This window comes from Xiphophorus couchianus, chromosome 17 (assembly GCF_001444195.1).
Source record: "Xiphophorus couchianus chromosome 17, X_couchianus-1.0, whole genome shotgun sequence".
Classification (NCBI taxonomy): domain Eukaryota; kingdom Metazoa; phylum Chordata; class Actinopteri; order Cyprinodontiformes; family Poeciliidae; genus Xiphophorus; species Xiphophorus couchianus.
Window position 1 is genome coordinate 17,673,162 of NC_040244.1, and position 27,676 is coordinate 17,700,837.

Consider the following 27,676-nt stretch of genomic DNA (forward strand, 5'->3'; position numbering starts at 1 on the left):
AAAAGAATCAGACTTTGTTGTTGAACATACTAATGTATCTCCAGAAAATTTTAATATGTAAAAACGAATTCATTTCTCAGAAAGTGAAACTCGTATAAAATCAACATTTAAATATTCCAAGAATTTTCTTGTAATGTTATTAATTATTGCTTACAGATAATGAAAACCCTAAATTTAGCCTCAAAATATTAGACTACTGTGAAAAAGATCATCAATGGAAACTTATAATGAACTCAAAGCATCTACACACACTTCCAAAAGCTGCTTCAATGACCATGGTGTTCCAGTTGATTAGTCAGCTAATTCCGCTGACCTTTAACCTCAGTAGAAAATCTGAGGTGGTTGGGTCTGGTGGAAGGTGAGACACACCAGACCCAACAAGTCAGATGATCTGAAGGAAGTTATCAAAGCAATCTGGGTTTCCATTAAAACCTGAGCAGAGGGGCGTGTCGTGGTGGCGTAGGGGATAGAGCGACCCATGTTTGGAGGCTTTGAGTCCTCGACGCGGCTTCGACTCCCGGACCCGACGATATTTGCCGCATGTCTTTCCCCTTTCCTGTCAGCCTACTTTCATAAAAGGGACACTAGATCCCACAAAAGACCCCCGGGAGGGGTAAAAAAAAAAAAAAGAAAGTCCTAAGCAGAACTGCAGGCCGGCCGTGTCTTTGCCACGCCGCTTTGTGCAAAAGACCAACCAAGCTCTGGGTTCGTACAGTCTTTACAGAAATCTGACATTTGTGCTTAAAATATAAATTTTTCATTGGTGTAATTCTAATGTTCTGAGACTGAATTTGGCTTTTCTTTACCAGTAAGCCATATTCACAGAAAAAGTAAACGATTTAAACATTTAACTGTGTAATGAATCTCTAAAAATAGCTGGTAATGCAGAATTTAAATGAAAAAATGTAGCATTGTCAATATGCCACATAACATATCACAGTTCTGTTTATAACGAGCAGAAAAATGCTACCTTAATGTCTTACTGAGCACATGGGCATATGAAATTCTTTGTAAATATGTAAACAATGATCATGTTGACAAAATGACTTTCCCTTCTCCTAAGGAAATATTTTAAACAATTATGGAATTGTTTAACGGTGAATGCCAGTGGAAGGGATTCAGCCATATTCATTCAGCTGCACTGGTAAATCTATATGCTGTAAACTCATTTTGACAGTTAAAGTGCCCCCTATTGGTTAAAGTGGTGTATGTCTGCAACAGCAGCTCCTGGCAAAAAAAGGCAAGACTCTAAAAGAACAAATGAATTTCATCCAACTGTACATTGTGGCTTTGCTAAAACATACACCTACTGCAGTAATGACTGTTGTAAATATGACATGTCCTGATGAAGTAAATCTGACATTTAGAATTTCCTTTTCCTAAACAAACATCTAATAGACTGGCTTCTTGTCCAGGCGAAAACCATCTGCCGCTCTGGACTTCTGGACACAGGCAGCAGCTCCCATGACCTTGTCTTAAGCAGGTCATTAATGAATGAAGGCTCAATTCAGGAAACATGTTTCCACTTAAATGATCACTTACAGAACATAAGTTGTGGTAATTGGTTCACTGACAACATGAAGAATAACAGAAATGTCAGCTGAAGGGGAAAAATGACAGAACTCCATGTTTGTGGCTCAACACTGAATGGTTGGTAGGATGTTGGTGGACAGAAAACATCCTGGCAGAAACACGTCCAGGAGAACCATAGTACTGGAGGGTCAGTAAAGTCAAACTAGAACTACCACCCAACAATTCATTCTTTTTTATAACTTTTGAGTAATGTTTTGGATTTCTTTTCTTCCAATAAATATTAAAGCTGAAGTTTCAGACTCTATTCCAACATACAGAATAAAAAAAAAAGAAATACCCCATTTGACCTTCAACAAATTGTGTTAAAAATGCACAGATTAATAAAAAAACACAAACAGTGGGCTGTGTGGATTACTTACAAATAAAACCAAAGTTCATTTATTTTATACTGGACACAAATGAAAAAGCAACATGGAAAATCCAGTGACATTTCTTCTTTTTCCAGGTAACCACAAAACAATATTTTTCTTTTATTCCGACATTTTTATGACTTAACCAGTAAAACACCAGCAAATACTCAAAGTCATCATGTTTGGAGAAATGAAATCACCTCGCCTTCAGCACAAACTGTGCAACTACTTCTGGTATTTCTGTAACTTTGAACTGAAAACAAATGCCTTGGTCCAGCTTCTTAAAAGCTTAATATTGAAACCAAAACTGAGCCAAGCATCTTAACATTTGGGGGTTTTGCCAATAACAAGGAATTTAAAAGAAGTTGAGGTCTTCAGAACGTGGCTGATCAGAGAGAAAGCAGGCAGCAGTCAGCCTCGACTCACAGCTCTACTGTTTTCCTCTGCAGCCAAACCTGTCCTCGGAGGACTTTAAAAAAGAAGAAAAGGGTGTATCATTATTGGTCAATGACAAAGAGAGCACTCAGAATACCAACATCAGTTCCTGGTGGATGGAGATGTTTTGGATTCTGTTCCTTGATGTGGCCTGGTAAAAGACACTGCAGCAACCCCGTGACGCTCATCGCCTCTTTGTTTCTCTCTTTCCTCAGCTGAGCCTCCGTCCTCAGGCTTTGATCTCAGGGGTCGAGCTGTACAGCTGCTCAGAGTTCTCTGTTCCTAGGTCCTCTAAACACACAAAACCGCAACACAAGTAGTTAGAAGTGCAGGAGCAGAGTTTCCCTCAGTGCATTATAAACATGGTGGGCCATCAGGCTTAGCATTGCTTATTTATTTTATTTTTTTAATTATTACATTTTTTTATTTACAGTTGGTGTTTAGATATTAATCTTCTAGTCTTCCAATAATGCATAACTATCAAGTGATATTTTCAAATTGCCTGTCACCTTTAAAAAATGTTTTAACTCAAAAACTTGCTGGGTGGATGGATGACTGCCCTCCTGCCCCAAGCCCTGGGCTTCGCTAGTTTTCTGGGGAAACCCTGCAGGAGAATGACTGAGCGATGTGATGTTCATCTTTTGATCATCTGATTTTCTTTTTAGAAGCCAACATTGAAAAACAATAAACAACTGGTTATTTGATTTTTGTTCTCCCACTTTGGAGTTCTTGTCATGTAAGTGACCATACCAGGTAATGCAATATGAACAACAGGCGTTTTTTTGCTTGTTTTAAAGTTATTTTTTGTTATATGAAATAGAAAATAAAACTTTTTTTTTTTTTAGATCTGTTCATCCTTTTTGACACTGAAAGAAAGAAATGCTTAGTATTTTAAATCAAATAAGTGGGGCGCTGGGTGGCTCAGTGGGTAGAGCAGGTGCACCGTGTCCAGAGGCTGTGGTCAACGCCGTCCTCGGTTCATTCAAAAACACACTAGTGCCAAAACAATGTATAAAAATAAATCAATCAATCAAATTAAATAACCATTTGTTTCTTGTATAATATTAACAATTCCTAAAAGGAAATTCAAATGACCAAAAGATACAGTGGTCCAAAGAGTCCACTCAGTTGTTTTTTCATTGAGAATCAAAAATGAGAACAACTTATTTCATTATTGGTTTTCACATGCAGACCCCTGTGAGAAGTTCGGTCAATGCTACATTTAGAATGGAAGACATTGCTGACATGGTGCTGATTGGATAAGCCAGCTGTTTCTTTCTTTCCCCTCATTGCCTCCCGTCTCTCTCGATCACATGGGCAACCACAACAAACGTTCCTATAAAACATCTCACCATGTGCAGAAAGAAGAAAGGGCAGTTGAGCTGTATGAAGTATATGAATTAAATAGAAATCCAGGCAAGAGAATATTTTTTTAATCAAATCATTGTAAGACTTGCTCCAATCCTACTGATGATGTAACAGAAATTTGTTAGTGATCAAAGTGAGAGTTACCAGGAAGAACACATTTCCACAGGCCATAGGTTTTCCCCACTGCCGTCTGCCACAGTCTGAGCGTGCCGTCCTCAGAGCCACTGGCGTACAGCTCCCCATCAGGACTGAAGCGCACACAGTGCACTGGACCAAAGTGGCCTTTATATGACTCTACAGAGAGGACATCACAGAAAGCTTGAAGCCAATTAACAACAATTAACCACAATAACTCTTGTAACATATGACAGGTGTAAAAAAATGAGATCAGCCTGGTTGATGACACTGAAGAGGTTTACACCATTTAAATTGTCTGGATGACAAAACTTTTGAATATAAATCACTGAACAGCTTAGCACCACAGGACATTAAAGACCTGCTGCTGTTGTATCAACCTTCCAGACTTCTCGGGTCTTCTGGTTCTGGTTCTGCTCTGCAACCCCAGAACCAGAACCAAACATGGAGAAGCAGCTTTCAGCTTCTATGCACCACAAATCTGGAACAAACTTCTAGAAAACTGTAAAACAGCCAAAACACTGAACCTGTTAAGAGTCGCTTTTGATTCAAAACAACTTTAATATTGATTAATACATTCGATATATACTTGCTTCATGATTTTGCTGATACGTGACAAAATGTAATGTATGTTGCTTGTATGATAATTTGTTACTGTGTGATATTATCAGGGCCGGCCCAAGACATAAGCAAACTAAGCAGCCGCTTAGGGCCCCACGGCCACCAATGGGCCCCCCAAATAGAGCTGATTTTTTATTTTTTAGTAACGATTTCTACCATTATGATGACAAAAAACACACAATTTCACTATGAAGTGCTCTGTTTTTACAATAATACATTTGATAATCTATGTAGAAATTATTATTTTATGGACAAAAAGAAAAGAAAAAATTGCTCTTGGGCCCCGCACGCTTTGCTGATAATATGAGCTGCCGTGCAATGAGCAATATGCATCCACACGTCCAAAGCTCCGGTAGAAGATAAGGTAGCAAAACAATGTCTCAAAAAGGACTTATCCTTCAGGTAGAAAGAAAAGAGGAAGAATAGAAAAAAGCCAAGATAAAGGTTTGTCTTAATATGTCTTTGTAATGTAATGTTTATAAAAAAGATTTGTGAAGATTGCTAACAGAAAATTTGCTTTATAGCAACCTTGAATGATTCAGTTCAACAGCCAAACATTTATGCTAGGGTCTTTGTGTTTGTGTGAAGCTGAGTTTTAACTTCACATGAGTTGATTCTCATGGTGGCTCTGGATATTTATGAGGTATTTTTGGCTTCACAACGCCATGTTTGATAACGTTTTATAACAATTAAAACTTCTCAATGTTTGATATTGTCTAGCAAAATGTTTTCCATCAGGCTACATGGCTACTACATTAATACATCAATGAGCTGTTCTAAGCTATAGTTGGAGATTTGTTGTTTCCTGTTGATCATTTATGTGGCTAAAACAAACAATATTTTTACATCAACTTCTAAGTTATGTGAAACTTCTGTTAAAATCATTTCAAGGCTCAGAATCAACCTGTTACCGGTCCACATTCTCAGGGGAGAAAAACTCACCTGGTGTAAATGAAATTTTTAGCTAACGGAGTAACGCTTAACAGAAGTTAATTTAATCATAGAATGTCATGAATATGTGCGTAGGGCTGCACCGATTGCAGTTTTCTGGCCAGTTACTGATCTTTAAAAAGCCTGACCTGCCGATTTTGATTTTGGCTGGTATGAATTTTTTTGCCTGAAATGTCGCTAAATGTAGCAAGAAAGTCACTGAGTTGGCAACAGTGGGGTGAATATTGTTAACTGCAAACTTGCAGACCTGGCCTGGCCAGGTCTCACTGCAGAGCAGAAGAGGACAGAGACTGATTTTTAAACCTTTGCTGACGAAAATAAGATCAGTGGATAAGATGTGCTTCACGTGTAAGTATTGGCCGATCACGATCCCCCAAAATTAACCAAGAAATCGACTGGCTGATAAATGTATCCTGTGTTATACATGCATAACGTATAATGCAAACAGCACCATCAGAGATGCAATAAGTTTAAAGCAGTTGTGTGAATGATCTAACCGTTGATTCCAGAAATCTATTCTACATTGTTAGAAGAACTAGAGGGCCCCAAAACCAAATTTCGCTTAGAGCCCCATAGAGGCTTGGGCCGGCTCTGGATATTATCATGTAAAGCATTTGAACTGCCTTGTTGCTGAAGTGTTATATATAAATAAACATGCCTTTGTCACTTAAAGCCTGCAAAGCTGTTACTGCATTAATAAGAACAAGAGAGTACTTTTCTGATTTAAGAACAGGATTCCTTAATACATGAAGAAACTGCAAAGTTCTTCTTTAAGATGTTAACCTTACCTACTTCCTTTAAACCAGTTAACAGCTCTGAGACAGAATGTTTGAATTTTACATATAAATATATATTTTGCCAAGGAATAACATCAGCATAGCATCCCCAGAGAATGCTCGTATTTAATTAGGTCATATGTTGAAATATTTTTAAGTTGAAACACAACAGCCTTCTTTCTGATCATCCAAAGAAGTTCCTCTGTATAATCCTCTGATTGCAACAATAATCTGGTTAACAACATGCAAATAAAAAGTTTCAGTACTCTTACCCAACTCTTCCTTAGTGCTATAGTCAAACTTGTATAGCTTGAAGTCATCACCGCCAGCAACAAAGAAGTCCTTTTCTGGATGGAGGGAGGCTGAGTTGATGGGAGCTGGTGCCTCCACCGTCTTAATAAGGTCCAAGCTTAACAACAAAAGCTACTGGTTAGAGCGCACAGAGATTATTTAGAGACGGCTGGCAATCAGCTCAGATTACTATTCTATGCATTTATGTATGTTTTAAACACACATATTTATGTATACATACATACATAAATACGCCAGCATTGACTTGTCAGTTCTGGTTCTAAAAACTAAACCAAGAAAAAATGCAGAAGTCAGAATGAACATCAACCTGTGAAAAATGCTGGAAGTGTACTCAACAGTACACCATACCAACAGCTGTTGAGATGTTGGTATGGTAATACCAGTGGATTTTGACACCGGTGAAAAAAACCTATATAGCAATATCAAATGATGACGTCAGTTAACTGGGCCTGACATGTGCAGTGCGAGGCGCTATATGGTAATGATTCCTATAGCTGTTTGGAAACCGCCATTAAACACAGAAGCAGCTGGTCAGCTGTTTTACAGTCTAGACTGGACTGAAATTCACAGAATTAGCCGATACCTGTGAGAAGGGAAGGATATACAGTATACTGTGTTTTAACTGTAGCTCCTAGCGGCTACCTGGCTAGGTGGGGCTCTTTCACACTTAGCTGTGCATCAGATCGGCTCTCTTCTCCACAAAGACAGAATAAACCAGTCAGCTAAAAAAACACTGTGAAACACAGACGTCTTCTCAAAAAATACATAAATAACTGGAAGCTTAGTGCAAGGCTCAAGCCATCGCATTACATGAGACAGGAGAACATTTTCTATCCGTTCTGCCAGCACCGTATCCTTGCGTATCCTGGACACCAAAGGATACGACGATTACTCAGAAACAGAGAAGAGTCTAGTTGCTAAAGTCATGTCTACTAACTAACATTTAAATCACTGGTTCATTGTTGGTAAATCAATGCAAACCACACTGCAGGACAGGAGTCAAAATTAGTTTATGTTTATATTTATTCATTTATGTTATATTTTCCTCGATGCACTAAATGCATTGTGTGATTTTGTACATATTTATATATGATAGATATATTTCTTTATTTTGAAAAATAATAAAGATTTGTTTGGCCAACTACAATAAAAAAGCAGAATAGCTTTTATTGTATTATTGTGGAATATTGTCTGTGATATTACAGGTATTTAAAACATTTATTATGGCATCATTACTTAGGGTGACCAAACGTCCGTATTTCCCGGGACATGTCCGTATTTCACATCCTGTCCCGGGCGTCCCGGGTTTTTTTTTAGAAAGTGAGGAAATGTCCCGTTTTTTTAAATTTCCTTCATTGGACCATTAAATTTACAGGCACTAGGGCACTGCGCTGCGTGTGACGTACTCCCTGAGCCGCGTCAGTGCGGGCAGCCATGTTCTTAATCAGAAGATAGATAGCGTGGCTGTCAGTACGCCAACAACATGCCAAAGCGCAAATGTATGGAGTTTCCCCGCTTTTTTCTTTTTTGTTTCGTCTTTTATCGCTTAAAATAAGTCCACAAACTATCACTACTGCTTCTACATCGTCATCCGTGTTTGATTATTCTAAATTCATGTATAGTATGTTGGGGTTTTACTGGATTTTCTTCTGGAATCGTGATGTTGGTGAGTGGAATCGGTTCTGTGGTGTGTTGCTCCTGCCGTGTGGCTGGACTCACGAACCGATCGAACCTGTTGGACTTTTACCGGCTCGTGTCGTGTGTGGTCACAGAGGTTTGGAAAATCGGCGACAATCCTTAAATCGTGCCGTGTGAACCAGACTTAAGACTCACAAGCTCTACTCCTCTCATCTCGTCCATAGTTAACGCTCTCAGACTGTGGTCGCTATGATAACGTTTACATATCCCTTCAAAATAAGATACAGATGCACCACAAAAACCAACATTTTACTTTCGTGAAAATTTTAACTGATAAAGACTAATGGGAACCCTGAGCTTGTTTCTCTGCAGCCAGAAGGTCCCATCTGGGAGTGATAAGAGACAATGACACCCGAAGTGTTGCCTATGCACAGGGTGCTTGGTCTCTACGTGGCGAAACAGTTTGAAGGCTTCATTCCCTCATTAGCGAGCCGGTCGCCGCATATCATGCAGAGCTTGGAATGTGGGAATCACCTACCGAGATAAATCCATTCTCCTGTCTCTTCTCTGGGCCTTTTTCCTTCATAAAGAAACTTTTCAAAGACATCTGATCTGTTTCTTACTCATTTTGTTGCTTGTGGGCTCAATGTTGCCGCGTAAGACGTAACTGAGAGAATCCGGTTAAAGAATTTTCAAAATAAAAGATCCTCCTGACTCAAATAATACATAAAACGGAAATATTTAATTATTTCTTGCGTGGCCCGGTACCAATTGGTCACAGAATTAGCGGTGGTTGGAGACCACTGTATTATAAGACTGGCGGGAAACCAGGCTTTGCTTGTGCACCCACCAGGATTAGCATTGTTTATTTATTTAAGTCATTTTAAAATGATTGCATTTATTAAGGCTTTATAGTTAGTGTTCAGGTGTTAATCTTCCAATCTTTTAATAACACATAATTATCAAGTTATATTTTCTAAATTCCTCTCAACTTTAAACACTTTTTAGCTCAAAAATATAATGGGTCACTGAACGAATAACTGTCCTAGCACCCAACCAATGGACTTAGAACGTTTTCTGGGGGAAACCTTGCACCCCTACAGTGCACTGCTTCAGCTAGGAGAGGAAACAACATAGATGTACTTGTGAAGCATTAAGTGACCATGGTGAGAGGGTAGCAGTACCTCAGAGCGTTGTAGAAAGCTATGGTCTTTCCATACGTTATCACAAGTGTCTCCCCGTCAGCAAGATACTCCATGCTGCTCACAGACGTGTCAAATGTGAGAGTCTTCACTTCTTCCATGGATCTACTGTCCCAGAGCCTGGACACACACAGTTTCCAATGTACAATTGTTTCTCAGCACTGAACTGTTTGACAGTTTTGATAGTTTAGTAGTCAACATGCAACTGGAGTCTGTCTGAAAGGCAAGTCTGACACCAAGCAACATGTAGCAGAGGAAGTCTGAGAAGACCAAATACAAACCTGACAGTTTTATCTTCGGCAGCAGAGAGGATCTGACTGTCGTCGTTGCACCACAGAGACTTCTTTATGGCTGAGCTGTGACCTGCAATCTCCTGAGGAGCTACAACACACACAAGCAGCCAAGTCAATGGTCAGCCTAGCTAGCTTAACATCACTGCTACTGCTACTTGCAGCAGGAAGCAATAGGTTTCATTTGCTGAGCTTTAGGTACAGGACGCTTCTCTTCTGACATGAGCACAGTTGAAGGCATATGGTTCTACATTATAGATGGCATGTTATGTGGTAGTTATCAATGATGCTGTACTAGGTTGTAGGTCCAAATAGCATCAGGTCCAGGCTCCTGATGTGCTGTGCAGATCAAAAGAGTGGCATCATAGAATACATGTTCAGCCTGAGCCTGAAGCTGTTGAAGATCTCCTGTGTGGAATCGCTACCAGACACTAAACATCCCAAAGACCTCGGCAGCTACGGGCCGGTGGCCTGACTTCACATCTGATGAAGACTATCAACAGGCTGGTGTTCAGCCATTTACGCCCCCTGGTGATGTCCTGGTGAAAGCTTGCCTACCAGCCTGGTCTCGAGGTGAATGACTCCATCATCTACCTCCTGCACCGAGCTCTGACCCAACTGGAGAAGCCTGGGACACTGGAAGATTTTTGCTGGTATTGCACGTCTGTCTGTCAATAGTCTGTTGTTTTTTAATGCAAAAATAGATATTATGTTAACCTTTCATTGCCTTCCTATGCTATCCCGCTCAATTCTAATCTCTTCACAGTTCAGTCTGGGCTTTCTCCCACTGTAGTGGATTCCTACACTAAAATTTCTACAATCAGTGAACAGAAGGAGAGGTTATGAACACTGACATCGATTTTCTGCTGTTTTAGAATTATAGTCTGCCTGTAGGTTCGGCAATAGCAGCAGAGGAAGTGAATGAAGCTGTTCAGTCTGTGTTGGCCATGCTTCCAAATATTGAATTAACATTATCAGCCATCTTGTTCAGCTCGGCTCTTCTCTCTTCGCAGTGGAGGATGGTTTTTAAGAAGTCGGGTTTCAGAATCTTCAGAACGCCATCTGCATTCTTCTGCTGAAAACAGCTAAAACACTGACTTCTTTTAAATCTCAACTAAAAACCCACCTGTTTAGAATTGTATTTGAAATGTAATCAATTACAAATTTATTGATGGAACTTGACTTAATGCTTTGTTTTGATTATTGATTCTATATTGCGTTGTGTTTCTGTGTTTGTAATGATGTAAAGCACTTTGAAATGTCTTGCTGCTGAAATGTGCTATACAAATAAAATTTGATTGATTGATTGATTGATTGCTGTTGTTTGCTCGGCAGATTGTAGTTCTAGCCAAATGACTCTGTGTAACTTGGCTTGTACGTCAGTAACATGACACAAACAAACATCACATTACAATTAGATATCATGAGCCAATCAGATGCGAGAACAGTAGAGTGACACAATATACAATAAGAAGATTGGCTGAATAGAGAAAAGAAAAAAATAAATTTAATGTTTACATTTATTATTTTGACATTTAAAAGCTTGCAATCCGGGCGTGCCGTGGTGGCGTAGGGGTTAGCGCGACCCATATTTGGAGGCCTATAGTCCTCGACGCGGCCGTCGCGGGTTCAACTCCCGGACCCGACGATATTTGCCGCATGTCTTCCCCCCTCTCCTTCCCCGTTTCCTGTCAGCCTACTATCATATAAGGGACACTAGAGCCCACAAAAGACCCCCTGGAGGGGTAAAAAAAAAAAAAAAAAGCTTGCAATCTATTGAGTGTCTGGTTTGTCAGCCTTGCTCTTGTTTTGGGTCTCATGAACAATCTCATGTAAATCAGGGTTTAGAGGTAAGTCAGTATGTAAGATCACAGGTAACTCCTTTCTCCTCTGAAAGGATGCATTTGATTTGTTAGTCAGGGACAGTGGGTTATTAGTAGTTCAAACTATTCAGCTGTAGCTTTATTCCAATGGCCACATGGAAGTCTCCCAAACTAAACACTGTAATAGAACAATAGTTTAAATTGTTCTGAACCTATTGAAACTGACACATTAACCATCTAGCTAGTAACTAAATACACTTTAGTTACTAAGAGGTTCTAAATTTTCAATCATTTTTCAAGTCTCACTCTTTATTTTATATTATCTAACATGCCTTGGAACACTTGTACTGTTTGGACTTTTCAACCCATAAAAATCAAGGCTGCCACTTTGCAAGAGAAGCAGCAAAGAAGGATGGTCTCCATGTTTCTTTTCCAACAGGCTGACTTACCAGCATCAGGTTTGCTAAGATCGTAGATGCGCAGAAGCTTATCATTTCCTCCAGTCAGCAGACAATTGCTATCCTGAAGAAAAGAGGCAGGTCATTTAATGGACAAAGCAGTTTACCTCAGGTCTGTCACATGCAAGTAAAACAGAGGGCTGTTTGACAAAAGTAGAATTAAGAAATCCAGGATAAGAGACAAAGTCAGGCTTCACATAGCATCAGTTCATCCTGACTATCAGTTTCATAAAGATTAAACCAGGCTGAGGAAGTGCAGCTATGTGAAGCCCAAGTAAACCTCGCTGCAGCAAACAGAACGGGACGGAGACGGACCATTGTCAGTCTTATACCTTGCATGGAAATGGGACCATTGGACTCAGGAAATGAATTTCCTATATTACTCTTGGCCTCCCGTTTTTATTTTCTCTTGAAATTTGTGATATATCGTCATCTTTAGTAATGAGTTTCACTCTCACCATGTATTTGAACTTCTCTCTTATTTACTTCAGCGCAGCTCACAGTTTTTAACAAATTCCATAACTTTCTGGGTACTTCTAAATCTGCTTCTAAGTCGCATCTTTTCGGACCCCTACACTCTAAAGGAGTGGGGGTGGTAACACAACTAATATAATTACATTACTAAATCAGAACACCACCAAGTCTTTATTATTTAATATTAATTCTGGCATTACTGGAACCGTAAAGAATAATTTCTCTAATAAAACACCATCAGAGCTAATTAAAATGACCTGGACAAGACCTTCATACATTATAAATAATACGTATATATATCCATCAATTATAGGGGGAACAAAAGAAATTGTAAAATACCATTTACAACATATACATGAGAAACTTAATTGAGCAAAAGTCAATAACACCCAAATGCATTAGGTTCACAGAAGAATAACAAATATGGTTGTTACAACCAGGGTTGTTAGATACAAGGAAAGATTCACATTTTTGCTTCTATGGTGTCATATGTTATTCTAAGAGACTTTTTGTTGGTAGAGTCCTATGTACAGGAAAAAATAAGATGAAACTATTTAACCTATCAAATAGTTGGAAGTAGTTGGTGGAAATTTTCCTTCTCTAAAACGATAAAATAAAACACATTCATAGAATTACAATATCAACAATTTGTGCATCAAGTAAAAGACTTGCCATAGGTAAATGTTATCATTTAGTTTGGTTAAGAATAATTATTGCACTTTTAATAAATGACTTCTAATAGATGTTCTATAGTTACCAGAGGAACACAACAACACCTTCATGAGCTCAGAGATTCAAACTGATGGAAAAATGAGGATGGATGCTCTCTACTAAAATATTCCTTGCCATCTTCAATGTTGTTTCAGCAAACAGTTGAGACAGAGTTGTTTTTGGTTTCACCACTACTTACTTGCTATTTTGCCCACAATTGAAAGTATTCTTAAAAGTTTGTCTGTTAATCTGAAGCTCATGTGACCAGACCAGCTGAGGAGATGAAAAGCTAAAACACTCAACATTGTCTTTTACACAAGCTCTAGTTGGGTAACCCCAAGATCACTGGGTCGTCTTAACAAATAGAAACACCGAGAACAGTTCTTAAAAATATAGCCAGTGTTTTCAGCAAATTTGAGCTGACTGTCCAGGAATGACCTGAGGTATTTAAAATTAGCCACAGTTTTTTTTTTTTTTGAACAAAGACTTTATTTTATCAGATCAATATTCAAAATCAATGGTTAATACAATAAGTCAGAAACAACAATTTCCAATACAACCAGACAAACAGTTGAACAACAACAACCAAACAAGTCGGCGAGCTGAAGATCCAGGATTTTTTACATGGGGGATGAAATAAAGGAAAAATCTTTCTCAAGTGACTTTTGTTTTTATCATAACGGAGATATGTGTTAAATCTACCTATAAATTATGTGCCTGTGTGTTTACATTTATCTTACTTACTACAATATTAATTGGAAATATGTCTTCAAAGGGTTCCATCTTTTCTTAAATAAGTCAGTGGACAAGTTTAATTTTGCTGTTATTTTCTCCATCATATAAACATTCACTAGTTTCTCTTTCCATTGATTTACAGTAGGGGGTAAAAGTTTATACCAACATACTGTTATCATTTTTTTGGCTACGAGAACAAGGATTCCAAACAAGTACTGTTCTTCTTTACTTAAATTATTTGGGGGAATTCCCAGAACAAAGATCAGGGGGTTCCAATCAATATAAGTGTGCAAAATATTTGAAATTTCCTCTCTCATTCCCTCCCAAAATTTCTTAATCTTTGGGCAATCCCAAAAGACATGAGTGTGATCTCCAACTAGTCCGCACTGTCTCCAGCACAAATTTGATTTAGCTTGATCAAATTTGGAAATAATATATGGAGTTTTGAAATATCTAACGATTATTTTCCAATAAAATTCTTTCCATGTTGGACTGTTAGTCAGTTTATGTCCAGTTACACACACTTGCTCCCACTCTTCATCTTCAATCACAACATTCATTTCTAGTTCCCATCTTTCTTTTATCCCAGGAGATCCCGTCGACAGACATGATTGTAAGCATTTGTATAAATTCGACACGGTATTATTAGATTTTTTTTCTTTGGTGATCTTTATAAAGAATAATTCTAAATCAGTAGGTCGTGACTTAAGAAGGGACCATTCGATGTGGGACATCAGGTAACTTCGCAACTGTAAATATCTATAAAAATCAGATGTGCTCAATCCATACTTCTCCTTAATCTGGCTAAAAGATTTCAGAATCTCCCCTTCAAACAAGTCATCAATAAAAATTAAGTTCTTGCTTTGCAAGGTTCGAAATCCTGGATCTTGTCGCCCTGGTTTAAAGTCTATTATATCCAAAATTTTTGAAGCTCTGGATATAGATTGAGGAGCTTTCATATTTTTTCTAATCATGTTTAAAGTCCTTTGAGTGCTTTTCATCCATAAATTTGTAATTTTGTACTTATGCCAGATTTCAGTCGAGCAGAATACAAGGGCCTGTAAAGAAAGTTTAGGGCTTGCGCTCTGTTCCAATGTCAGCCACGTTGTTTCTTTATTCTGTGTTAGCCAGCCTACACTTGCATGTAGTTGTGCTGCCCAGTAATATAATTTTAAGTTTGGTACATTAAGATCTCCATAAGGTTTACCACTGGTCAATTGAGTAAGCTTTATTCTGGCCTTTCTCTTCTGCCAAATAAATGTAGAAATCATTTTTTGCATTTTATTTAATTTTGCAGTTGGAACCCAAATAGGAAGGGCCATAAACAAATACAACAATCTAGGGAGAATATTCATTCTGATTGATTCAATCCTTCCAAAGAAGGAAAGCGGTAAAATATCCCATCTATCCAAGTCTTTTTGAATTTGGTCCAATAGCTTCCCAAAATTTGCCTTATATAATTTGGAAACATCCGTGGTAATATTGATTCCCAAATATCGAAATCCGTTAGGTGACCAGTTGAAATTCACTGATTTGGATAGTTCTGCGGGCCAGCTGCCTCTTAGTATCATGGCCTCTGACTTTGATTCATTAACGTTATATCCTGAGACCACACCAAAGTCCTTCAAACATTTTAAAATATTTGGTATAGAAGTTATTGGGTCTCTTATATACAGAATGACGTCATCAGCATACAGTGATAGTTTGCGAGTCCTGATTTTATCTGGTATGCCTAAAATTGATGAGTCTGTTCTTATGAATTCTGCTAGGGGTTCTATAATGATAGCAAACAGGATCGGTGAAAGGCAGCAACCCTGACGAGTTCCTCTTTTTAAGGGGAAGCTTTCTGACATATAACCATTAGCGCATACTCTAGAGGTTGGACTGGAGTACAGCACCCCAAACCAACTGATAAAGTTTTCATTAAAGCCCATCTTCAATAGAACCTGCTTCAGGAACAACCAATCCACCCGATCGAATGCCTTCTCGGCGCCTAGGCCGAGAAGCATGGATGTGTGAGGGCTTTGTTGACCAAATGAAATTATATTTAGGGTACGTCTGATATTATTTATTCCGAGTCTATTGGGTATAAAGCCTGTCTGATCAGGATTGATAAGTTTATTAATAATCTTTTGTAGTCTTTTGGCCAAGATGGCACTTAAAATCTTAACGTCATTACACAGCAGACTTATTGGTCTGTAAGAGGCGCATTGTGTGGGGTCTTTACCTTCTTTGTATATGACCGAGATAATTGCTTCTGCCCATGTTTTAGGTGGATCTTTGGAACCTAAAGCATAATTAAACACTCTGTATAAGAGTGGGATAAGCTCAGCCTGAAAGCATTTATAGAATTCTCCTGGAAATCCGTCCGCTCCAGGTGATTTATTATTTTTAAGCTTTCCTATAACAGATTTTATCTCTTCTTCGGTAATTGTCCCCACTAATGATTTAGCCTCCTCCTCGTCAAGTTTATTAAGATTAATTCGTTGCAAAAATTGCCTAATTTTATTTAATTTGTTAGGTTTAGTCTCCGAATTATATAGTTGTCTATAGTATTTTGAAAATGCATTTGCGATTTCTTTGGGATGAGATACTAGTTTTTTGGATACTGGGCACGTAATTTTTTGAACGGTTCGACTTGCCTGCAATTTTCTTAGTTGAAATGCTAATAGTCTACTTGCTTTATTTCCCTGCTCATAGTATTTTTGGTTTGTGAAACGTAAAGCGCCCTCTGCTTTATAAGTTAGTAACTCATTCAAATCTTGTCTACATTTTCTAAGTTCCTGTAATACATTATCTTCATTTGTTCTTTTATGTTTAGTCTCAAGTTTCTTAATCTGTTCTTGTAAGTTTTCTTGTTTTTTCTCACGTTCCTTTTTAACTTTTGAAGAGAATGAAATAATTTTACCCCTCAAGTATGCTTTGGCTGTGTCCCATAGAATAGATGGTGAAATCTCGTCCTTATCATTAATATCTAAAAAGAACTTTAATTCGTCTTTTATATATCGGATTGTCTCCGGATTATTTAAGAGTGATACATTCAATCTCCATAACTTAAAAGGTTTCTCCAGGTCGACATTTAAAGACATTATCACAGGTCCATGATCTGAGATAGTTTGAGGTTCAATATGACAGTCCACCACTCTGTGAGTTGCTTGTTTGGGAACGCAAAAGAAGTCTATTCTGGAATGGCTTCTATGAACCTTTGAGAAGTGAGTATAATCTCTGATCTTTGGATGTTTTGCACGCCATATATCAACCAGCCCCAACTCCTCCAATAGGCTCTTCAACGCTTTTGTTTTTGATAATTGATATTTTTGTTCTAATGGAAATTTGTCCATGTAATGATTCAAGACACAATTAAAGTATCCACCTAAAACAATCGTTCCTTTTGAATGACCCGCTAAAATTTGGGCTAGCTCTTTAAAAAAACCTGGAAAAAAACCTCATTTGGGGCGTAAATATTCATAATTGTAAGAGTGGTTCCTCCAACTGAACCAACAACCATTATCCAGCGGCCTTCTTTATCTTTGAGTACGTTTTCTGCTACAAAGCATAAAGAATTATGAAACAGTATTGCTACTCCTCTTTTTTTGTAGTTTCCATAGGATGCGCTAAATATCTGTCCCACCCAGTCTCTCTTTAATTTAGCATGTTCTATCTCATTTAAATGAGTTTCTTGTAAAAGCCCAATTGTACAATTCAACCTTTTTAATAGCGTTAGAATTTTTTTCCTTTTTATAACGTGATTTACTCCATTAATATTGTAAGTAACAATTTTCAAAGTCGTCATATTTATATGAAAACAAAAAAAAAAGTTACATCCCTCCAGTAATATATTGATCTCTATGCAAATATCTCTAACAATCAAAATCAGCTCGCCGAAAAACAATGAACAGAATGAACAAGTAGTCAGATCTTCATCTTCACAGAACTTCCAAGTATTCCATGTGCTGCCCTTTTGGAAAACATAGGGAGCACACTCCTGATGTAAAATGGACAGGGATAATGGTCTCCCTGGGCAGAGTACACCTTGTGTGTAAGCAGTAGACCACATAGTCTCCTATTCTACTGCACTAAATGCCCAATAAAAAAAAAAGGAAAAAAGTAAAACACTCACTGCGAATACGCCAACCAATAGTCCATAAGTATTAATGTAATATTATACCTGCATGCCCTTATTTATACTTTTAACAAGATCCACCTTTGAATAAAATGTCGGCTAAATCAGGATAGAATCAGGTAAAACAGTACCGTCTCAACCCTGCTTGTGCTGATCCACCGAGTTTAGTATGGCCCTGATGTCCATGTTATCCAGACCTGGATCGGCCCTTCCACGTCTCCCCTGGGTCTGCCAATTGTTGTTTAGCAAATCTCTCTCCAGGACGTCTCGCTCATCCACCTCTACCGGGATCCCGAGTTCCTTCAGAGTGGATTGGGCCTCCAAAAGAGAGGAGAAGGTCTTGACACCCTTATCCAAAAACAGTCTAAGTTGAGCCGGGTATGGTGACTGTGCCTTTATGTTGCGTTCCTTCAGCTTTTTAATGACTTCACGCACTTGTTTTCTTTTTCTCTGTACCTTGGTGGAGTAATCTTGGTCAAAGAAAATGTTGTTTCCCCGAAACTCCACGTCCCGCTGCTTCCACGCACACTGTAGTACCAGCTGCTTAACATTGGAATCCAGAAAGCGAACTATTATGGATCTCGGTGGAGATGTTGACTTCGGCTTCGGAACTGTAGCTCTATGGGCTCTTTCAATGCAAATGTCCGTGCCTTCAGGCAGCTTCAGCGCAGATTTAAAAAAATCTTTAATAAACGGGATCATCTCTTTTCCTTCTGAATCTTCCTTTATCCCATAGACTCTTATATTGTTCCTGCGCATCCTATTCTCTATATCATCCAATTTTGCAGCTACTTTGGCGTCTTTTTTGAGTAAGTAAGCTAGCACCCTTTCCTGCTGTAGGCCACGATCTTCTGCGTTACTAACTCTCTCTTCCGCTGTGTTCAGTCTCTCTTCCAGTGTATCGATTGTCTTTTTTATGTCTGCAATCGATGCCTCCATCCGGGATTGGGATTCTAAAATGTCTCGTTGTGCCGTTCCAGATTCTTCTCGAAATTTGCGGAGCTCTGTTAGCATTAGCAAGTCGGTCCCTGTTTCATTCTGAGTTAAGCTAGCATCAAGTGTTAGCTGTTTCTGTGTCGTCTTCGCATCATCATTTTTCCCCATCTTTTGTTCTCTTCTTGTAGACTTTTGTGACGAGGTCATTGTAGTAGCGTCTTCTGGAGATGTAGGTGGAATTAAATTCTAATAACAGGTAAATTAAAAGATATTTCGGTCAGTGCGTCGTCTGCAAGCGTCTCTACTCAGGCATGCCGGAAGCGGAAGTCTCAGCCACAGTTTTAACAAGTTGCGAGAGAAACTGGAACCACTTTCAGGTCTTATGTCATTTAATTAGCTCCTTAAGAAAATGAAATGGCATGGTGGTTTGTGAGGGAATTTATCTTTTACGGTTCCAGTAATGCCAGAATTAATAATAAATAATAAAGACTTGGTGGTTTTCTGACTTAGTAGTGCAATTAGATTAGTTGTGTTACCACCCCACGCCACTAGAGGCAGCAGCAAGCCCGAGAAGATGCGACTAAAGAACAGATTTAGAAGTACACAGAAAGCTACGGAATTTGTTAAAAACTGTGAGCTGCGCTGAAGTAAATAAAAAAGAGAAATTCAAATACATGCTAAGGGTTAAACTCCTTCCTAAACATAAAGATATATCACAGATTTCAAAAGAAAATAAAAACGGGAGGCTGCGAATAATATAGGAAATAGCGCCCCCTTCACTTCCAAAGTGCAATGGTCCCATTTCCAAATAAGGTATGAGACAGACAGTGGTCAGTCCCTTTGTTTGCTGCAGCGATGTCCTTCTAGTGGAGCCAGGCTGCAGGCTGAAGTAAGACAGGTGAATGAGCATCCACAGATTTCTTCAACAGACTAATGAAATCGATCACAGATTCACTGATGCTACGCCGATGCTAGATAAACTGCGTACGCCACACCTCACACCAAACATCTTTAGATGGAAGATTATGAGGAACTGAAGCACATCATACTAAAGACCGAAATATACATTTCCAAACATTAAAAAACGTCATAATAATATCTGTCATTTCTAACATTAAAGTAAACAGCTCTAATGTTATAAATGAACAGTGGAAGTCAATATTATCACATATGTGAATCTGACAGTGGATTCATTCATGTTAATCTTTTTTGTTCCACGTGTTATAATTATGTGGAACAACCATGACAACAGGTCAAAATTAAATATGAGAACTTTTTGCAGTATCTGGGAAGTATATGGATAAAATGTTGACTACAATGTGCAAATTATTTGTACTAGTAACTTAGAAAGTATCTACCTATAAAGCCTTTAATTAGTTTTACCTATAGTCAACTTCCTGTTTGAGTTGTGATCAATGCTTTTGTTTTAAAGGGACAATTTCTTGTTTAACTAGCACAAACGCAGCTTAGCAACAATCAAAAGACAGAGGTTGTAATGGATCTTATAGCAGCAGCCCCCTTGACAGAGACAAAATATATATTTATGATGTAGATAGGTAGCTTTTAAAAAATATTCTGGCAAGATGTATTCAGGGGTCCTGGAGAGGAGGGTCCGTCGGATAGTCGAACCTCGGATTCAGGAAGAGCAGTGTGGTTTTCGTCCTGGTCATGGAACACTGGACCAGCTCTACACCCTTGGCATGGTCCTGGAGGGTGCATGGGAGTTCGCCCAACCAGTCTACATGTATTTTGTGGACTTGGAGAAGGCGTTCAACCGTGTCCCTCGGGGAGCCCTGTGGGGGGTTCTCCGGGAGTATGGGGTACCGGGCCCTTTGATACGGGCTGTCAGGTCCCTGTATGACCGGTGTCAGAGTCTGGTCCGCATTGCCGGCAGTAAGTGGGGCTCATTTCCGGTGAGAGTTGGACTCCGCCAGGGCTGCCCTTTGTCACCGATTCTGTTCATCACTTTCATGGACGGAATTTCTAGGCGCAGCCAAGGTGTTGAGGGGATCCGATTAGATGGCCTTAGGATCTCATCTCTGCTTTTTGCAGATGATGTGGTCCTTCTGGTTTCATCGGGTCGTGATCTGCAGCTCTCGCTGGAGCGGTTCGCAGCCGAGTGTGAAGCGACCGGGATGAGGATGAGTGCCTCCAAATCCGAGGCCATGGTCTTGAGCCGGAAAAGGGTAGAGTGCCTTCTCCGGGTCAGGGGGGGTGTCCTGCCCCAAGTGGAGGAGTTCAAGTATCTCGGGATCTTGTTCACGAATGGGGGAAGAAGGGAGCGGGAGATCGACAGGCAGATTGGCGCAGAGTCTGCCGTCAAGCGGGCGCTGTTCCGGTCCGTCGTGGTGAAGAGAGAGCTGAGCCAAAAAGCAAAGCTCTCGATTTACTGGTCGATCTACGTCCCCACCCTCATCTATGGTCATGAGCTTTGGGTCATGACCGAAAGAACGAGATCGCGCATACAAGCGGCTGAAATGGGTTTTCTCCATAGTGTGGCTGGGCTCTCCCTTAGAGATAGGGTGAGAAGCTCAGTCATCCGGGAGGGACTCAGAGTAGAGCCGCTGCTCCTTCACATCGAGAGGAGCCAGTTGAGATGGCTCGGGCATCTGGTCAGGATGCCTCCTGGATGCCTCCCTGGTGAGGTGTTCTGGGCACGTCCCACCGGGAGGAGGCCCCGGGGAAGACCCAGGACATGCTGGAGGGACTATGGCTCTCGGCTGGCCTGGGAACGCCTCGGGATTCCCCCGGAAGAGCTGGAAGAAGTGGCCGGGGAGAGGGAAGTCTGGGCCTCCCTTCTGAAGCTGCTACCCCCGCGACCCGACCCCGGATAAGCGGAAGAAGATGGATGGATGGATGGATGGATGGATGATTTAAAATGTGCATGGGTTTAATTATATGCCAAAAATAAAGTTAATTAAGTTGTGAATGTTATTTTAAGTTAAGGGTTTATAATCAGTGTGACTGCTGACCGAACAGGTAAGGCTCCAGGATTAATTAAGCTTGCCTGTTAGCTTGGTCCAGAGCAGGCTAGCTGCCATCGGAATCGAAGCTTAATTAAGCCAGGAGATCCAGAAAATCCTGGCTTAATCAGCTATCCTGGTTTTGTCAAAAAGTCCTCTGGTGAGCAGTGGGTGGCAGAAAATTGTCACGGAAAAATAAGACATTATCCCTTAGAAAACATTACATGGCCTTAGATCAGTGGTTCTTAACCTGGGTTCGATCGAACCCCAGGGGTTCGATGAGTCGGTCTCAGAGGGTTCGGCGGAGCCTCTGCCGCGGAGGTAAAGACACACTTCTGTAAAGTCGTGATGACACGCCCCGCTTGGCCGTCACTTGCTGCAGAGGATCATGTTGCATTGCTCGGCCAATCAGTGCTGCGGGGAATGTAGTGCACGCAGTATCAGCGGCTGTCGTAGTTGTACGTCACGTGGTTTCTTTCTTAATATTTTAATCCATACTAAATATGTCGAGCAAAAAAAGAAGAAAATGAACAGACTTTGCTCTGAAGATGCAATTGTCAAGGTGAAGCCACGCCTCTCTAAACTGGTCTCCCAAAAACAACAGCAGAAGTCACACTGATTTGCAGATATGTCATTTGTGCAATACTTTATTCTGGCCCCAAAAAAGTATTTTGTGGATTCAAAATGACAAAAAACAAATTTAATTTAAAATAAGAAAAAATTTTAATTCTGTGAAAAAAATCCAAATTTATTTTTAATTAGTAAAATAGTAAAAAAATATTTTTGGGGTCTGAAATTCTTTTATGGGGCCAAAATATTTTTTGGGGCGCAGAATAAAGTAATACTGTAACTTGCTGTGAGTTCATGGTTTTGTTCTTTGAGCAAGGTGAGGTTCATGCATGGCTCATTTTGTGCACCAGCAAAAAAACATATACCTATGTCTTGAATTTGGAAAAAAAAATTATTTTATTTATCACTAAAGAAGGGTTCGGAGAATGCGCATATGAAACCGATGGGTTCGGTACCTCAAAAAAGGTTAAGAACCACTACCTTAGATAGACTAGAATACTAATGATGAATGCACCTTTCAACGATTACAGGAAGTCAATGCTGTTTGAAGAGAAATTTTAAAGAAATAAAGAGTGGGTTAACCATTATGCACAATATTTGCATAATACTCTGAAAACATACTATAGGTGTATTTGCAACCATACAGCCCTTGACCCATGCAGGTTTTGTTTTAAAGTCTGTATAAAAGCAATCACAGCTATATTGCAGGTTGCAGTAAAATGACAGAGGTAAGAACACACAGATACAAAACTGAACAAACCTGAGTAAAGCTGACAGACTTGACAATGTGTTTGTGTGCCAGTGAGAGGACCTCGTCTCCGCTTACAGCATCCCAAACTTTCCTGCAAAACCACAGAGGAAGTGGCTAGGTGCCAAGATTCACTTCAAAATAAAACTCATCTATGTGTCAAAGCAGCATCTGGTCAGAGATTTCAAAGAAACTTTGAAACAGAAGGAAGCGTGGGGTGAAACCTGATGCAGTGGTGGAGCTACACACAACTTATTTGTCTCTGTGTGATTTTCAACACTGAGCCTTTTTTTAAACACACATTGCAACCACAAAGCCTTCCTGGGTAAGTGTCTCCACAGCATGATGCTGCCACCACAATGTACAACTGCGAAGAAAATTTGAATTCCATTTTAGTCTAATCAACAAATTTTGCTGTGTTTCCTTGTAGGAAACACAAGCTTTGGAAACTGCAAATAGGACTTTTAAAGACTGGATCTGTGGAGAGCGTTTTACAGATTTTCCCACCAGAGGAATTATCTCTGCACTTCCTCCAGTTGTCGCCTTTGGCTGCTCTTCTGATGTGCATTATTACTTTTTTTTTTTTTTTCATGTATGCCCTCAAAAAAAGAACAAAAAAAACAGGACTGTCCAAATAAAAAATTTTCATTTGAGAAATTTTACCTGTACAAAAAAACCTAAGTATTGAGCATTTTCCTCATGTATTATAAGCCTCGCGGGCTACCAGGCTTTACTTCACCCCCACCAGGCTAAGCATCATTTATTTTATACACCAGGAACAGTGACAGTAAAGACAGATTAAGCTAGATCTACAGTAGATGCATTGAACAGAGCACTGTCCCTACACCTGCCTGTTGGCTTCACATGATATTAAAGTTATTACACCTGCTCATGCACCTCTGAATTTTTGTGACTTTGAGCATTTTTTAACACAACATGGTGGGCTGCTGGTGGACTGCCCCAACGCTTCTACCACCAGGCTTATTAGGTTTTCTGGGGAAAACACCACTATTTAATTCATTTTATGGTGGAGTAAAACAGAAATATGGTTTGTCCACATTCTGAGAATGTCCTTCTTTACTGACATCTACCTCAAAATGTCACTCTAGCAGTTTAGTTGGTTTGATAAATGCACCAACCAACAATTTTTGGGAGTAATCAGCAGGTCCATCACTCTTTTAGTCCAGGAAAGAAATATGTTGAACCTGGCCAGCTAGTGTCAAGACCACATGTTTTGAAAATCTTTGAAGACTTCAAAAGTTGTGAAAAGTGTGTCCAGCTTTAACTCCAGCTGACCCATAAACCCCAACAACAAACATTTTAGAAGTGCCTCAAAAATCTCTCTTTGAACAGAAAAACCAAAACAAGCACAGAGAGTCAGCTACATACAACTCAGCTACTTTGTTGAATCCAGGCAATAAAGGATTCCCCTACTCACGCTGTAAAGTCAGCAGCAGCAGTGGCTGCCTTGGTGGCGTCTGTGTTCAGAGTGGCTCCCCAGACAGCACCTTTGTGACCCAGAAACGTTCCGATCCAGTCCCCTGTGTCTCCCTGGCGCAACATGGGCTTGCCATCTGCCAATGAGAAAAAATAAACAAGAAATGGGTTGAAAGACAGAATTATTAATCAATAGTCTTGAGCTGAACCTTAATTGGTTAGTATTCTTAGATCTTAACCAACTCAGTGAACTCCTGCTAGTTCACTAAGCAGCAGAAATTCATAATTATTCCTATACAGTTTGATTCAGTTATAAGCTTGACAAAATAAACAATTAATCACATAATAAATCAAAGTGAGCACAACGATTTCTATGTTGATTAATATTTTTGAAGAGCAATTCTGTTTATAGAGAGATAATACATTTTATTTATGGTTTCAGTTGTATGTGTTTTTCATTTCCTTTTTATTTATTGTTATTGGTTGTTGTTTGTATTTTGGATATTTCAAATATCTTCCAGTTCTAGAGTCAAGTGTTCCTTAAAATTATTACTGGTTTTTGAGCGAGAAACCTTGCATTTTCAATATATTTAAAATATATATCGTCCAGCAAAATGTGTTATTGTGATAGACCTATTCATTTCAGTTTATCTATATAACACCAACTCACAAGGCACTAAAAAAAGCATATCAATTCATTCACTCACATAAATGCATACATGAAAATACACTGAACAACCCCAGATGATCAAGGTCAACCTTGTTACGACATGGCAGAAAAGCTTCTCTTCACTAAGTTCAAGTCTAGTTTAAATCTTCAGAAGAAAAAATGGCTTGAATGTCTCAAGCTGAACATGAGCTATTAAGCAATGTTAAAACATTTATATTAATAATTTGGATTTTACTTCATAATTTTATATATTTATTTTATCTTGAGATGTGTTTAAATTTAAATTTAAGCTTGTTGAACCACTAACCAATTTTGTAGTAAGTTACCTGTTTTAATTCTGCTTCAAATAAAGAACTTTGTTTATTAGACAACAAATAAATAGCTCATTATTTACAAGTCAACATTACCTTTAAACATAGACTAAAATCCTTTAAAACAGTTGTTTAGGGGATTTTTGAGTTTGTTTTTAAGTTAATCTAGAGCCCTGCAAATATTTATTTAATAGAATAAAATAATCATTCACAAATTAGACTTGCTGAATCTCCAGGGGTTTTATAATTCTGTCTCATAGGTACACATAGGTGGACCTATGATGAAAATTACAGCCCTCTCCCTTCTTTTTGCATGGAAGAAAACTTTAAAAAATACGGTGATGTATCAAATACTTATTTTTACTCCTGTATATCAGATTCTGAAGGGAATGTTGCGTTAATCAGTCGGAAAGTTCAACCATTTCCTGAATCTGAATCAGTAGTTAACAGGTGGAGGGAAAAGGCAAAGCAAAGGGTAGAGATAACTCTTGGAAACGGGATACAGCCTTAAACTGTTAGCAAAAATAGCCAAACCACAAACTTAGAAGTTTTATTTGAATCTTTGTAACAGCAGGTTTAGGTTAATTTAATCAAACTACAAAACATGAATTTTAGAAATACAAAACTGCAATTTGAATTAATGCAATTTAAAAAAAAAAAAAAAAGGATTGTTGTGAGGCACGCAGCATACTCTGTCATCAAGCTTGATTTTAGTCATCAGATATGATAACAGCTTAATAAACAGGATCTTTTAAACAAGCCTCACCTTTGCAGGCGCTGATGAGAAAGTATCCATAGGGAGTAATTCCACTGAAGGCCAGGTCAACCACAGGCCGGGTGTGCCCGGAGCAGGTAAGAGGCGTCTGTCTCATTGCCATGGTCTTCCAGCTGACACAAGAAAGCTCGCTCAAGGGAAGGAAACGTTAAGATATGGCTAACTAGCAAGCTAGCGAGATGGATAGAAAAATGGGCGAGCAGAAACACAAAACTACAAAAAAGCGAATGATTCGTTGGTAATTTTCTGCTGACAGCTGCTTAAAGCCAAACTATAAATAGTTAAGGATTAAGGATTAATCAATGTAAATGTCCCAGCAAAAGAATGACTGCCGTGCTAATAGCTACAACATTGCAACTAACTAGCAACGTGCAACACGGATACACTGCCGTAGCGATGAAATAGCCCGGTGTGCCTCGTCAGAACACTGCAGGGTTAACACTTCCTTCCGGTAACATGTTTTTCAAATTAAATCTGTCGTGAATGATACTGTCAACAATTTCCTATCACTCACTTCTGATGGTTTTCAGCGAGTTTAACCAGTTAAATACATTAAAATGAACTGAAATTAGTCGGTTGAATCAGATTGCTTTTGAAAAATCACATGTGAAATGTCATTAAAAAAAAGGATGTGTTTTACTGTTTTCTTAGTTAAAAAAAACAACGCAATGTATTAACTCATTTTCGTTTACATAGCTTCAGACTTAGTCATAACGAAAGTGTTTTACTTTGATAGCCGGTCGAACCGGAAATATGCTTTTATTTTGAAATATACTAATTATGGGGGTCGCTGGGTTGAACAATAATAATGAGTTGATAAAAGAGCAAAATCAAAATCAAAACATGTTTTGAATTGAAACAATATAATATGCCAGGGTGCTATAGAGCAAACATTAATAGATTTAGAAAATAAAAAAAATAAAAAATAAAGAAAAGTAAGTACACCTATCAATTATTTTATTGGCTTTACTATTTCTGGATCTTAAAGTGTTGTAATATATTGTTTGAATAAATCTTTAAAGATTTAGAAGGAAGGTTTGTTATATACAAAGTTTTTATTCATGCATATGATATTTTGCAATGAATGAATTTAGCTTGTTAGTATGATAAGAGAAGAATCCAAACAACATACTTGTATAAGTGAGGGGATAGTTGGCGAGAATGTTTTGTGAAATAAATGTGCAAATGTCTTTCCAGAAAATACATGAGACGGGACCAGAATAAATGTCAGATCTTCTTCATAAAGTTGGCAGAATAAGCAGTTTGTGTCA

The 27,676-nt window shown here is 38.9% G+C and overlaps 1 protein-coding gene across 1 annotated transcript; it reads right to left on the minus strand.

Annotated features, from left to right (window-relative positions):
- Nucleotides 1-1,936: 1,936 nt before the first annotated feature.
- On the minus strand, nucleotides 1,937-26,825 carry strap (serine/threonine kinase receptor associated protein). The gene is made up of 9 exons (XM_028044033.1): nucleotides 26,397-26,825; nucleotides 24,651-24,786; nucleotides 23,225-23,306; nucleotides 11,944-12,016; nucleotides 9,663-9,762; nucleotides 9,364-9,501; nucleotides 6,502-6,638; nucleotides 3,891-4,040; nucleotides 1,937-2,669 (listed from the first exon to the last, which is right to left on the minus strand). The coding sequence occupies exons 1-9, from the start codon at nucleotides 26,506-26,508 to the stop codon at nucleotides 2,608-2,610; spliced, it is 990 nt and encodes a 329-aa protein (XP_027899834.1). The 5' UTR covers nucleotides 26,509-26,825; the 3' UTR covers nucleotides 1,937-2,607.
- Nucleotides 26,826-27,676: the final 851 nt, after the last annotated feature.

What these genes read in the sequence shown, in the direction of transcription:
- strap (XM_028044033.1), bottom strand. Translation starts at nt 26,508, where the DNA reads ATGGCAATGAGACAGACGCCTCTTACCTGCTCCGGGCACACCCGGCCT. An exon ending in TCTCATCAGCGCCTGCAAAG is followed by an intron (nt 24,787 to 26,396) that starts GTGAGGCTTGTT and finishes TCTCATTGGCAG; the next exon opens with ATGGCAAGCCCATGTTGCGC. An exon ending in TAGCACTAAGGAAGAGTTGG is followed by an intron (nt 4,041 to 6,501) that starts GTAAGAGTACTG and finishes TCCTCTCTGTAG; the next exon opens with AGTCATATAAAGGCCACTTT.